This window comes from Callorhinchus milii, unplaced genomic scaffold, assembly GCF_018977255.1.
Source record: "Callorhinchus milii isolate IMCB2004 unplaced genomic scaffold, IMCB_Cmil_1.0 Scaffold1336, whole genome shotgun sequence".
Taxonomy (NCBI): Eukaryota; Metazoa; Chordata; class Chondrichthyes; order Chimaeriformes; family Callorhinchidae; genus Callorhinchus; species Callorhinchus milii.
This window is the reverse complement of record NW_024706077.1, coordinates 616-14,922: the sequence shown is the minus strand read 5'-3', so window position 1 is coordinate 14,922 and position 14,307 is coordinate 616. Positions and strand designations below refer to the sequence as shown.

Genomic DNA, 14,307 nt, shown 5'->3' with positions numbered 1-14,307 from the left:
TATGTTAGCTGTGTGTGTGGGTGGGGGCTGTGTGTGTGAAGGTGGGGGCTGTGTGTATGTTAGCTGTGTGTGTGGAGGTGGGGGCTGTGTGGAGGTGGGGGCTGTGTGTATGTTGGCTGTGTGGAGGTGGGGCTGTGTGTATGTAGCTGTGTGTGTGGAGGTGGGGGCTGTGGGTGTGGAGGTGGGGGCTGTGTGTATGTTGAATTCAAGCTCCTCATCCTCACCTACACGGCCATTCCCGGCCTCGCTCCCTCCTCCCTCTTCGACCTACTATCCCCCCACGTACCCCCTCGTACCCTCCGTCCCTCCGGCTCTGGTCGGCCCCCCATTCCCCGCCCCAACCGCCCGACCATCGGTGGCCTTCAGCCTCTCAGCCCCGAGGCTCTGGAACTCCATCCCCAGTGCCTTCGACGCTTCCTCCCTTTCCTCCTTCAAGGCGGTCTCAAGGCCTTTCTCTTTGACCTTCAGCCTTCAGCACCGCTCTCGACTCTCTACCCCCCTCCTCGCCCCCTCCCTTCCCTCCCCTCACCCTCACCATCTCCCCCCTCCTTGCTCCCTCCCCCTGACCATTTCCCCCCCAATACTCGGGTCCTGACCCAACTATCCAATGCTTTGGGACGTCCTCCCGACGTGAAAGGCGCTCTATAAATGGAATCTTGTTGTTGTTGTATGTTGGCTGTGTGTGTGGAGGTGGGGGCTGGTATGTTGTGTGGTGGTGTGGTGGGGGTGGAGGGCTGTGTGTATGTTGGCTGTGTGTGTGGAGGTGGGAGGCTGTGTGTATGTTGGTGTGGTGGGTGGGAGGTGGGGGCTGTGTGTATGTTGGCTGTGTGGTGGAGGTGGGGGCTGTGTGTTGTTGGCTGTGTGTGGAGGTGGGGCTGTGTGTATGGCTGTGTGTGGAGGCGGGGGCTGTGTATGTTGGCTGTGTGTGTGGAAGTGGGGGCTGTGTGTATGTTGGCTGTGTGTGGAGGTGGGGGCTGTGTATGTTGGCTGTGTGTGGAGGTGGGGGCTGTGTATGTTGGCTGTGTGTGTGGAGGTGGGGGCTGTGTGTATGTTGGCTGTGTGTGTGGAGGTGGGGGGGGCTGGTGTAGTGGTGTATGTTGACTGTGTGTGGAGGCGGGGGCTGTGTATGTTGAGCTGTGTTGGTGTGGAGGCGGGGGCTGTGTGTGTGGAGGCGGGGGCTGTGTATGTTAGCTGCGTGTGGAGGTGGGGGCTGTGTGTATGTTGGCTGTGTGTTTGATGCTCTTGCGGAGGCTGATGAGGCTGTTTGCCCGCAGGATGCCCTGAAGTTTATGCACCACGGGAAGAGGAAAAGGCTGAGCACAGTGGACATCGACTACGCTCTCAAACTGAAAAATGTGGAGGTGCTGAACAGCGCTTTGTAATCACCTCCCCCCCCCTCCGCAGTCCAGCTCACCGGCTTTGTTGGGGGAAAGGGGATCAATTGAGGCAGCCTCGCTGGGGTTTCTGCATCATCGGAGAGGCCGGCCTTTGGATGAGACGTTAAACCTCATTCTCCGTCTGCCTGTTCAGGTGGATGTTAAAGGTCTTCCGTGACGCTATTCCAAAAGAGAGGGGAGTTTTTCTCTCTCTCTCTCTCTCTCTCTCTCTCTCTCTCTCGGCCAACAATTCCCCCCCCCCCCAGATAATGCTCAATCCATAGCTACTTGTGGGAGAACCTGACAAACCGGCTGCCGCGTTTCCCCACAAAGAACACAGTCACTACGCTTTACAATGTGTTCTGTGAAGCGCTACGAGACTCTCGATGACGTGATAAGGTGCGATATCAAATGCTGTGCCTCTCACATTGCTCACAAGGAGATGTAGAGGGCAGTGCTGTGGGGGTCTGGCTGCTCTCCCTCGCTGGGCTGGGCTGGGGTTTAACGTGTCGCTCTCACTGTCTGGCAGCCGCTGTACGGGTTCCACGCGCAGGAGTTTATCCCGTTCCGCTATGCCAGTGGGGGGGGCCGCGAGCTCTACTTCTATGAGGAGAAAGAGGTAGACCTGAGTGACATCATCAACACCCCCCTCCCCCGGGTGCCTCTCGACGTCTGTCTGAAAGGTGAGAGGGGGGAGGGAGACGGGGGAAGGCACCACGGATGTGAGGGGAGGAGACCACGGGAGTGGGGTGGGGGGGGGGGTTATGAAGGTGGGGGAAGGCTAGGGGATACGTGTGGGGGAGGGATCCGCAGTGGGGAAAACTTAAGGAGACACTGGTTGGGACCTTAAACCAAGTCTGGACCGTCAATCCTCCCAGGACAGCAGGGCGGCCCACAGGGAATCCCAGCCATGGGAATGACGGTGGGAGGGGGGCAGTGGAGCTCAGGGAGGTCGGGCACTGAGCGCGGTGTACAGTGTAAATGGCAATGTTTGCAAAAGAAAACTGTCATCTGTTACAGCCCATTGGTTAAGCATTGAAGGAGTGCAGCCCGCCATTCCAGAGAACCCACCGCCAGGTAAGGTTGCAGGTGATGTGTGCGGGTGGGTGTGTGGGTGTGTGTGTGGGTGTGTGTGTGGGTGGGTGTGTGAACTGTGTCGGGCTCCTGTGTGAATCCCAGACCAATTAAATAGTGCATACGCTCATAAAAAAAACATAAGAATTTGCTGGCGAAAGAAGACCAAGGTCCATCTAGTTGGCCTTCCACCATCCTGGCTTGCCGTGGCGTGTCCCAAACTATATCCTGTGTATGCCCCAGATATTATTTCCTAACAGAAATCTATCTCATTTGCTTTTGAAAAAATCCACTTTCTGCTTCCAGTATCTCCCGAGGGAGCCTGTTCCATATGTTTACTACTCGCTCACTGCAGTAGTGTTTACGCAGATTAGTCTTGAGTTTACCTCCCTTTCCCTGTGTCGTCACGTGCATGTATGTCCCCGCTTCTGTGTACATACACACACAAGCTTTTCTGTGAGTAAATACACACACGTGGAGTCCTGCAGATCAACGGTGAGAGCACTTGCCTCACAAGCGAGAGGACCCGGGTTCGATTCCTGGGCAGATCAGGGCGAAACGTTGGGCAAGTTGCCTTATCCACACACACGCCTGTTTATTCAGCAGTAAGTAGGAACCTTTTTTTAATTTTAATTAATTAAAAAGCAAGAACCCAGCAATGACTCCTCAGATAATTCTGCTCCACATTCCTCCGACGACCTTCATTGCTGTCTCGGTACAATGACTGAGCACTCAGCATGTCATGGTGATAAAAAGAAATAATAATTTAGTGACTCAAACCATGACTGTTTGTGGGACACTGCTGTGCGCAATTGGTTGCTGTGGTTTCGCCCACAAAATATACAGTAACTACACTGCACTGTGAAGCGCTTTGAGACGTCTCAACGATGTGATAAGGGGCTGTATCAAATGCAAGGATTATTATTGTTATTGCTGTAAAGGGGCTGTAAAGGGAGTGGAGGTGCTGTCAGTTGTTCTGCGGTTACTGAACGCTCTCTCTGGCCCACATTCAGCTCCCAAAGAACAGCAGAAACTCGAGTCTACGGAGCCCCTGAAGGTCATCAAACCCGGACAGGAGGAGGATGGTCAAGCCAAGGTCAAAGGGCAAGGAGCAGGAGCTGTGGATAAAGGTCAGAGGGCATCACTGTGTTGGTGTATTTTTTATTTTTGCCCAGTGGGTGAATTGACTCACGTGGAAACCCGTCATCGTTGCTTAAGAGTCACCAAACTGGGCTGAGAATTCCACGTTTTCCCTACACCTGGAAATCCCAAAGATAGATTGCGGGAATGGACTGCACTCTCTCCCTCTCTCTCTCTCCCTGGAGGGACGCCCCCCGATTACCTAATTCCGGAGAGTATTAGGCGCAGGTTGGCGAGAGCCAAGGCTTTGCGGGGAACCCAGAGTGTGTTGGGGGGTAACTGTTGGGGTCTAACCAACTAAACCCACACACAGCTCAGCCATCGAGAGAGAGAGAGAGAGAGAGAGAGAGAGCGCTGTGTGGCCGAGCTTTCCCGCTGCTTGTCCAGCGAGGACCCCCCTCCCCGTTAGTTAGTTAGTTAGTTGGGGCTTTGGCTGTGGGGTTACCAGGAGCTGAGGGGGAGGATTCCCTGACCCCCAGTGACTGGTCGGCCCTTCCAGTCCCTGCTGATGGGCCGGGCTGTGAGCTCTAGGCTCGGCTTGAGATCAATTTGAAGATCCTCGGTCTCGTTTTCAGATCCCTTCATGCCCTCGGCACCTCTGTATCCCTCCAACCTGCTTATCATCCAACTAACTGCCTCCGCTCAACTGGCTCCGGCCTTCTGCACGCCCCTCGTCCCCTCCGATCCACCATTGGCGGCCCGCTATCAGCCACTACTCCCCGAAATTCTTGTCACTCTCACCCTTTATCCCTCCCTCCGCCTTGCCCCTTCCTACCCCATCTTTAGGTCGTGAACGAAGACCTTCCTATTTGACCGCGCCGACGGTCACCCCCCCACTCCCCTCGGCTCAGTGTCGAGCTGCCCCACGGTGAAGCTCTCCGGGACACCCCCGGGCGAGGGGCGCTGTATTGTTTGGGGTGTGACGATGCTGTGTCTCAGGGAAAGAAAAGAAGAAGTCGCTGCTGGAGGGCGGGGTCCTGAAGCTGAAGCCAAGGACCACCCACGAGCTGTCAGTGGAGCAGCAGCTGTACTACAAGGAGATCACCGAGGCCTGTGTGGGCTCCTGTGAGGCCAAGCGAGCGGTGAGGGCACCTCGGGGGGGGGGAGTGGCTGTGAGTGTCAGGGAGGGGCTGAGTCACGTGTTGGGGAGGTTCTGTGTTCAGGGAGGGGCTGATTGGGGTGTAGGGGGAGGGGCTGATTGGGGTGCAGGGGAGGGGCTGATTGGGGTGTAGGGGGAGGGGCTGATTTTGATGTGGGGGGAGGGGCTGATTGGGATGTGGGGGAGGGGCTGATTGGGGTGTAGGGAGCGGTGTTTGGGATGTGGGGTGTCAGGGTGGGCTGTGTTAGGGGGAGGGGCTGAGTGCGGAGGGGTTTGTGGGGTGTCGGGGTGGGCTGTGTTAGGGGGAGGGGCTGAGTGCGGAGGGGTTTGTGGGGTGTCGGGGTGGGCTGTGTTAGGGGGAGGGGCTGAGTGCGGAGGGGTTTGTGGGGTGTCGGGGTGGGCTGTGTTAGGGGGAGGGGCTGAGTGCGGAGGGGTTTGTGGGGTGTCGGGGTGGGCTGTGTTAGGGGGAGGGGCTGAGTGCGGAGGGTTTTGTGGGGTGTCGGGGTGGGCTGTGTTAGGGGAGGGGCTGAGTGCGGAGGGGTTTGTGGGGTGTCGGGGTGGGCTGTGTTAGGGGGAGGGGCTGAGTGCACACTGACCCTCGTTCGCTGTGTCCTCAGGAAGCCCTACAGAGCATCGCTGCTGATCCCGGGCTGTACCAGATGCTGCCCAGGTTCAGCACTTTCATATCAGAGGGGGTGAGTCCTGTGTGAGCTCCTCCCTACCTCCCTCTCCCCTGCCCCCCCTCCCTGCCCCCTCCCTCCCTGCCCCTCCCCCCTCCCCCTGCTCCCTCCCCCTACCCCCTGCCTCCCTGCTCCCTGCCTCCGTCCTCCCTGCCTCCCCGGCTCCCTGCTCCCCGCCTCCCTGCTCCCCGCCTCCCTGCTCCCCGCCTCCCTGCTCCCCGCCTCCCTGCCTCCCTTCACTGTCTCTCGCTGTGTCTCAGGTGCGTGTGAATGTGGTGCAGAATAACCTGGCGTTGCTGATCTACCTGATGCGGATGGTGAAGGCATTGATGGATAACCCCACACTCTACCTGGAGAAATACGTAAGTAATTCCCCTCCCTCCCCTGTGCCCAGCTTGGTCAGCTCGACACCACACCGCAGGACCTCTCCACTGTGTATCGTCTCCACACTCCACAGAGAGTTCCACCTACACACTCTCTCCCTGAGGGACGCCTCCTGCTTACACAATCTTACATAGAGAGTATTAGGCGCAGGTTGGCGAGAGCCAAGGCTTTGGGGGGAGCCCAGAGTGTGTGTTGAAGGGTAACTGTTGGGGTCTAACCAACTAAACCCACACACAGCTCAGCCATCGAGAGACAGAGAGAGAGAGAGAGCGCTGTGTGGCCGAGCTTTCCCGCTGCTTGTCCAGCGAGGACCCCCCTCCCCGTTAGTTAGTTGGGGCTTTGGCTGTGGGGTTACCAGGAGCTGAGGGGGAGGATTCCCTGACCCCCAGTGACTGGTCGGCCCTTCCAGTCCCTGCTGATGGGCCGGTCTGTGAGCTCTAGGCTCGGCTTGAGATCAATTTGAAGATCCTCGGTCTCGTTTTCAGATCCCTTCATGCCCTCGGCACCTCTGTATCCCTCCAACCTGCTTATCATCCAACTAACTGCCGGGCTGGGCTGGTGGGGGGGGCAGGGCTGTGGGTGGGGAGGGGTCGGGCTGTTGGTCGGGGCTGGGCTGGGGGTGGGAGTTCGCTGGGGGTGGGGGGGTGCTGGGCTGGGGGTGGGGGGTGCTGGGCTGGGGGTGGGGGGTGGGGGGGGGGGTGCTGGGCTGGGGGTGGGGGGGTGAGCTGTTCCCCAGTTCCAGCTCAGTGGCTGTCAGGTGGTGCTCAGTGGATCAGTGTGAGTGCGCGTGTGTGTGTGTGTGTGCAACTTGTGTGCCCGTGAGTGAGCTTCAGCCGAGGCCTGTGTATGGGTGGCTGTCTTGTCTTCTGTCTGTCTGTCTGCCTGTCTGGGGGGTGACGGAGCTGTTTAACCCCTCCCTCCCCAGCTACACGAGCTGATCCCCGCAGTGGTGACCTGTATTGTGAGTCGGCAGCTGTGCCTCAGGCCGGACGTGGACAATCACTGGGCACTGAGGGACTTCGCTGCCCGTCTGATGGCTCAGATCTGCAAGAACTTCAGCACCACCACCAACAACATCCAGTCCCGCATCACCAAGACCTTCACCAAGGTACACCCACCCCCCACTCCCCCGCCAGAGCGACCCCCACCCCCAGCGATCCCCACCCCCAGCGACCCCCACCCCCAGCGACCCCGACCCCAGCGACCCCCCCCAGCGACCCCCGCCCCCAGCGACCCAGCGACCCCAACCCCAGCGACCCCCACCCAGCGACCCCAACCCCAGCGATCCCAGCGACCAGCGACCCCTGCCCCCAGCGACCCCCCGCCCACAGCGAACGCCCCGGTGAGCCCCCCCGCTCCCAGCGAGTCGCCCCTCGCCCCCATTTGTGGTGCTATGCCCCCCTTTCCTCTCTCTGCCCCTCTACTTGCTCCTCTCACTCTCTCTCCCTCCTCTTCACTCTCTCTCTCTCTTCTCTTCACTCTCTCTCTCTCTCTCTCTCTCTCTCTCAGAGCTGGCTGGATGACAAGACTCCCTGGACAACACGTTATGGCTGCATCGCAGGACTGGCTGAGCTGGGACATGACGTAAGTGATGTGGACCTCCCTCCCACTCCTGACTCTCTCCTTTTCTCCATCCCTCTTCCTCTTCCCCATCTCTCCATGTATTACACCTGTTACACCCGTGTTAGTGTATCTGTGTGTTAATGTGTGTTAATCATAGAAGAATCATAGGATTATACAGCACAGAAAGAGGCCATTTGGCCCATCGTGTCTGTGCCGACTATTTGAAAAGAGTTTCCAAATCAACCCCACTCCCCCACACTCTCCCACAGCCCTGATCAACCCCACTTCCCCGCTCTCCCCCATAGCCCTGATCAGCCGCACTCCCCCACACTCTCCCCACAGCCCTGACCAACCCCACTCCCCCACACTCTCCCCACAGCCCTGATCAACCCCACTTCCCCGCTCTCCCCCATAGCCCTGATCAGCCCCACTCCCTCCCCATAGCCCTGATCAACCCCACTCCCACGCTCTCTCCCCATAGCCCTGCAAACTTTTCCTCCCTAAATAATTATCTGCTTCTCTCTTAAAAGCTGTTATCGAATCGGTTTCCACCAGCCTTTCAGGCAACGCATTCCATAAGAATATAAGAATTAGGAGCAGGAGTCGGCCATTCGGCCCCTCGAACTGCCCCGCCATTCGATAAGATCATGGATGATCTTCTGACCGAACTCTAATTACCTGCCCTATCCCCATATCCCCCAATCCCTCTGTTTTTTAAAAATCTCTCAGTCTCAGCCTTGAAGCTGTTCAAGGACTGACATCTACAGCCCTTCTGGGGAGTGAATTCCATACACTCACTGCCCTCTGAGTGAAGAAATGTTTCCTCAACTCTGTTCTAAAAGGCTGACCCTCAATTTTCAGGCTGTGACCCCGGTTATAGATTCTCCTATTGGGGGAAACAGACCCTCAGTGACTACTTTATCAGCCCTTTAAGGATCTTATATGTTTCAATAAGATCTCCCCTAATTCTTCTGTACTCTGGAGAATACAGCCCTCGTTTATTCAGCCTATCCTCATAGGTCAGTTCCCTCATCCCAGGAACTAACTGAGTGAATCTACACTGCACCCCCTCGAGGGCAAATATGTCCTTTTTTAAATAAGGACCAAAACTGCACACAATACTCTCGGTGCGGTCTCACCAAAGCCCTATACAGTTGCAGTGAGACTTCCCTCTCTTGTACTCTAAACCTTTTGCAATGAACGCTAACTGCCGTTCGCCTTCTTAGTTGCTGCTGCACTGCAAACTAACTTTTTGGGACTGGTGTACAAGGACACCCCAATCCCTCTGAACACTAATACTATCTAATCTCTCCCCCTCTAGAAAATAATTTGTTTTTCTATTTTTGCCACTGAGGTGAATAACTTCACACTTCCCCACATTAAATTCCATCTGCCACCGACTCGCCTACTCCCCTCGACTATCTATATCCCATTACAATCTTTTTGCATCATCCTCAGAGCTCACTCTCCCACCGAGTTTAGTGTCATCCGTGAATTTAGATACGTTACATTCAATGTCCTTGTCCAGGTCATTGATGTAAATTGTAAATAGCTGAGGCCCAAACACTGATCCTTTTTCTCGAGCCCAGAAGTGACGTCCTTCACCCTGGCCCCAGGAAGGCAACAGAGTCGTCTTGTCTCCTTGCAGAAAAGTGTGTCAGTCTTCCTGACTGTCTCATCCCGAATCACCACTATATTCCTTCTGACTATTCCCCTTTGTGTGGCCTCCTGTATAGAGGTGTTGGGGTAAGTTTGGCCATCTTCCTCACAAACTTCCTTGTCCACACAGGTTGTGAGTATTTCATACCTGTTGGACAAGGTTAAAACCTGGGGTTCCTCTGCCCCTCTCTTTCGGGTCCCCTTACGCGCCTGTCTGACCGTCACCCAGTCCTGTCCATGGCTGGCAACGGAATGATCCCTGGGACTCATGGGAGTGTCTGGCTCCAGGATGAAACTGTCCAGGAAGCCCTCCCCATCTCTAATGCTGCACAGTGTCTCCACCTGAGACTCCAGCTCAGCTATTCTGAGCTGGAGCTTCCTCAGTTGCAGACATTTGCTGCAGATGAAGTCACCGGGGCTCAGGTTGTCCTCCATCAACTCCCGCATACCACATTCCTCACACATCACCTGCCAGGTCATTCCCTCCTCTCACTATTTATTCTTGTATTATAGTTGTTTAGAAGATATACTTCCCCCTCTGCACCTAATTCCCACTCTCACCCAATTCCTTCTCACTCTGGCCTCGCCTCACTCCAGATGTAGCTCACTCATTCCAGATCCCAACAGCTCGCTGTGTGAAAACATTTCTCCTCACCTCCCCTCTGTTTCTTTTGACAACTATTTTAAACCGGTGTCCTCGGGTTACCGACCCACCCGCCGGTGGGAATAGTTTCTCCTTGTTCACCCTGTTGAATCCCCTCATTATTTTGAAAACTTCTATTAAGTCTCCTCTTAACCTTCTCTGCTCCCAGGAGAATAATCCGAGCTTCTCTCGCCTCTCCTGATAACTGAAGTCCCTCATTCCTGATACCTTCCTGGTCAATCTCCTCTGCATCCTCTCCAATGCCCTGACATCCTTCCTAATGTGTGATAACCTATGTGTTGATGTGTGTGCTAATTTTTGTGTGTTCGAATGAGTACGCGTTCGTGTGTGCGTCGATTTGTGTGTGCATCGATCTGTGCGTGCGCTAATGTGTGTGTATAACAGGTGATTAAGACGCTGATCATCCAGAGACTGCAGATTGAGGGCGAGAGGATCCGCAGTGTGCTGGAGGGGCCGGTCCTCAGCAACATTGATAAAATCGGAGCTGATCACGTACAGAGCTTATTGCTGGTATGTGGGGAGAGAGCTGCGGGTGGTGTGTATGGGGGGAGGGGCCTGGTATGTGGGGGTAGGTGGTGGGAGAGAGTTCCTGGGGGTGGGAGAGGCAAGAGAGCGGCTGGTGTATGTGTGGCGGAGGGGGGAGAGAGCTGCTGGTGTGTGGGGGTGCGTTGGTAGGGGCTGGTGCCTGGTAATACCACACAAATGTGTATCACAAGAGCCAAACTGAGCCACATAACTCGGATTCGATGGTTTCAGTGCTCTGTGTGCTGTCAAGGAACAGGAGGAGGCCATTCAGCTCCTCCAGCCTGTTCCTTCGTTCTATAAGATCATGACTGATCTGTACCTCAAGTTCAGTTACCCCGCCCTCACTCCGGTTAATCCCTTAATATACTTTGCGACGTCTCAAAGACGTGATTAGGCTCTGTGTCAAATGCGAGGATTATTGACTGTTATTAAAACGCCAGTTCTTTATTTCTTCGATGGAAGCGGGTCAGCCCCCCCTCAGCGTTCCTGTCTGTCTCCCCAGAAACACTGCGCTCCTGTGGTGGCAAAGATTCGCCCCCAGCCCGACAACCAGGAGGCCTACAAATCAGATTACGGTTACTTGGGGCCCATGCTGTGCACACACGTGGTCAAGGCCAGAGCCCAGGCTGCCATGCAGGCTCAGCAAGTCAACCGGACCACCCTGACCATCACACAGGTACCCCCCACCCCACCCCCCGACCATCACACAGGTACCCCCCGACCATCTAACAGGTACCACCCACCCCACCCACCGACCATCACACAGGTCCACCCACCCCCCGACCATCACACAGGTCCCACCCACCCCACCCCCCGACCATCACACAGGTCCCACCCACCCCACCCCCAACCATCACACAGGTACCACCCACTCCACCCCCCGACCATCACATCGTATTCCCTTCTCACCCCACCCCCCCAACCATCACACAGTACTCACTCACCTCCCACCCCACCCCCCCGACCATTGCACAGTACTCACTCACCCCCACCTCACCCCCCGACCATCACACAGGTACTCACCCCCCACCTCACCCCCGACCATCACACAGTACTCACCCCTAACCCACCCCCCGACCATCACATAGGTATATCAGCCTCCCCGCCCCACCGTAACCATCACCCATGCCCACCCCCACCACTGAGCTGCCCTCACTATAGAGAGAGAGAGAGAGACACACACTGGGATGCCCTCACTAGAGAGAGAGCGAGAGACACACACACTGGGCTGCCCTCACTAGAGAGAGAGCGAGAGACACACACTGGGATGCCCTCACTAGAGAGAGAGAGACACACACACTGGGCTGCCCTCACTAGAGGAGAGAGAGAGAGAGACTCACACTGGGATGCCCTCACTAGAGAGAGAGAGAGAGAGACACACACACATACTGGGCTGCCCTCACTAGAGAGAGAGAGAGACACACTGGGATGCCCTCACTAGAGAGAGAGAGAGAGAGAGACACACACACACTGGGCTGCCCTCACTAGAGAGAGAGAGAGAGACACACACACTGGGCTGCCCTCACTAGAGAGAGAGAGACACACACACACTGGGCTGCCCTCATTAGAGAGAGAGAGACACACTGGGCTGCCCTCACTAAAGAGAGAGAGAGAGACACACACACACACAATGGGCTGCCCTCACTATATATATAGAGAGAGAGAGACACACTGGGCTGCCCTCACTAGAGAGAGAGAGAGAGAGAGAGACACACACACACTGGGCTGCCCTCACTAGAGAGAGAGAGGGAGAGACACACACACTGGGCTGCCCTCGCTAGAGAGAGAGAGAGAGACACACACACACACTGGGCTGCCCTCACTATATATAGAGAGAGAGAGAGACACACACACAATGGGCTGCCCTCTCTATATATATAGAGAGAGAGAGACACACTGGGCTGCCCTCACTGAGATACCACAACACCACAAGTCCTTCCTGCTCTGGTTAAGTCAACGCCTGTAGTGACACCTCATGTGTTATTACAGTTGAGCTCTTGTGTTTGAATCCAGTTCCTTCTCTCTCCGTCTGTAGCCTCGCCCGACCTTAACCATCTCCCAGGCTCAGCAGTCGTCGCGGACGCCCAGTATTATCAAGGTGCCCAGTTCGTTGGCGCTGCCCATGCAGACCCTGGTCTCTGCCCGTCCCTCAACTCCCACTCAGCCCTCAGCCTCTGCCACCAAATTCATCGTCATGTCCTCAGCCTCCAGCTCCAGCAGCCAGCAGGTAAGAAAAGCTCCCTCACCTTCAGCACCTTACACCTCACTGTGGCAGACAAGTTTCTGGTCTGTAGCACAACAATAACAACAACAGGTTATATTTGTATAGTGCCTTTCACGTCAGGAGGACGTCCCAAAACACTTCTTCAATGACGTAAGGAGATGCTGCTGTCTGCTCCTGTGTTGATGGTTGGGTTCTCGCCTCTGGCGATTGAGCCTGACATTCAATCAAAGCTGTGAGTGTGTTTCACAAGTCTGGCAGCTCCGAGAGGGAGGAAGGCAGAGGGTGGGGGAGACACGTAGTTACACAGTGACCGCCCCCCCCACCACCCACTAACACCACAATCAGCACCCCCCTGCCCACAGCCTTGTCTCTGGAGGAACCTGCAACTTTGCTGCCCTCCGTCTCTACTGGTGTGTGGAGATTGATGAGGGTATCTGTCTGTACGTGTGGTGTATGCTGTGTGGCGTGTGTGTGGTGTCTTTTGTGTATGTGCGTGTGTGGGGTGTCTTGCGTGTGGGGTATCTTGTGTGTGTGTGGTGTTTGTATGTGTGGTTTCTGTGTGTGTATGTGTGATGTCTTGCTGAGAGAGAGAGAGGGGAGGGCCAGGTGATTTCAACCCCAAATGAAACCCAATTTGTTTTATTTTATTTTTTTTAGGTAATAACTCTGAGTACTACACCATGTGGGACTGCCACCACGTCACCGGTCACGACCACTGTGCCGAGTATTCAACCATTAGTTAAACTGGTCAGCGCCTCTCAGCCTGCGCCCAGCAGTAACATTCACAAGTACATTGTGGTTTCCCTCCCGCCAGCCACTGACAGCAAAGCCCACGGCCCCAAATCCCTGCAGCAACACACTGTCCCGGGAGCTGTCTCGGCTGTAAAGCAGGAGCCCAGTGACAGCCCACAGGCCGTGAAGAGTGATGGGGCGCAGGGGGCCACTGGCTCCCCCAGGCCATCGCAGTAGTTACCCCAGGCCTCTCTCTCTCTCTCGCTCTCTGCCTCTGCTGGGGGCTCGCGCTGTGATGTTCCCTATTCAGAGCTTTGTGACAGCTCCTGATCCACAATCTTAACTGAAGGCTACTGGCCTCTGGGTCCCAGCACTGCTCGCCCTCTCACCATGTCTGTGTCCACAAGGGGTGGTGGCAGGGAGGGGGGGAGGGCGTGGGGGGTGAGGGGGGTTTGGGGGGGGGAGGGGTCTGGAGTGGCTTTGGGTTGATTGTCCATCGGGGTGGGGTTGGATCACCCAAGTTTCGAGGCATTAAGTGGAGGCGAAGCTGGGTTACGTTGAGGTTCATCTGGTTGGAGTTGGAGCAATTTGGGTCGGGTGGGGAGGAATAGGATGGGCCAGCGGTTGGGGGGTCAGTGGGGTTGGGGGAATGGGATTGGGGCAGTGGGGGGTTTGGGGTCATCGGATTGGGGTGTCAGTGGGGTTGGGGTCATTCGGGTTGGGGTGAGTGGGTTGAGGGTTAGTGGAATTGGGGTCAAGGTGGTTGGGGTCAGTGGGGTTTGGGGTGAAGGGGCAATGGAGTAGGGTTGGGGTTAGTGGCCTATGGAATGAGGTTGGTTTGAATGCTTGAACTATTGTCAGTTGATTATTTTGTTGCCCTCTTTATGAGAATCTCCCAAAATGTGGACACTTTACCCAGGAGGGGAAACGGACCCTGAGGAAAATGGCCAGTTTTATTTCATCCTTTGGGTAAAAGAGAGAGTTTGTTACTCTGACTCGTCCGGCCTGACGCCCTCCCCCCTCCCTCTTCCCCGCCCCTCCCCACAGCGCTAACTGTGACAACTCAGGGTCAGGCCCGTGACTTGGTGCTTCAGCTGGGTGTAAGGGGAGAGAGCAGCGAGACGCTGTGGATTGCCCAGGGTGGGGGCTGTTTATTTTTAAACCATTGTATCACAATTTATAGAATA

At 55.9% G+C, this 14,307-nt stretch overlaps 1 protein-coding gene across 1 annotated transcript; it reads left to right on the top strand.

The window, feature by feature from the left end:
- Nucleotides 1-1,274: 1,274 nt before the first annotated feature.
- Nucleotides 1,275-13,552, top strand: taf6 (TAF6 RNA polymerase II, TATA box binding protein (TBP)-associated factor; the record flags this gene model as incomplete). Its single annotated transcript, XM_042346689.1, is given in 13 exon segments — nt 1,275-1,361; nt 1,906-2,059; nt 2,397-2,453; nt 3,464-3,580; nt 4,530-4,672; nt 5,307-5,384; nt 5,630-5,731; nt 6,679-6,861; nt 7,263-7,337; nt 10,024-10,149; nt 10,667-10,840; nt 12,200-12,391; nt 13,046-13,552. Coding segments are annotated over 13 exon segments (1,800 nt in total), but the record flags the coding sequence as incomplete, so codon positions are not given.
- Between the last annotated feature and the right edge of the window lie 755 nt (nt 13,553-14,307).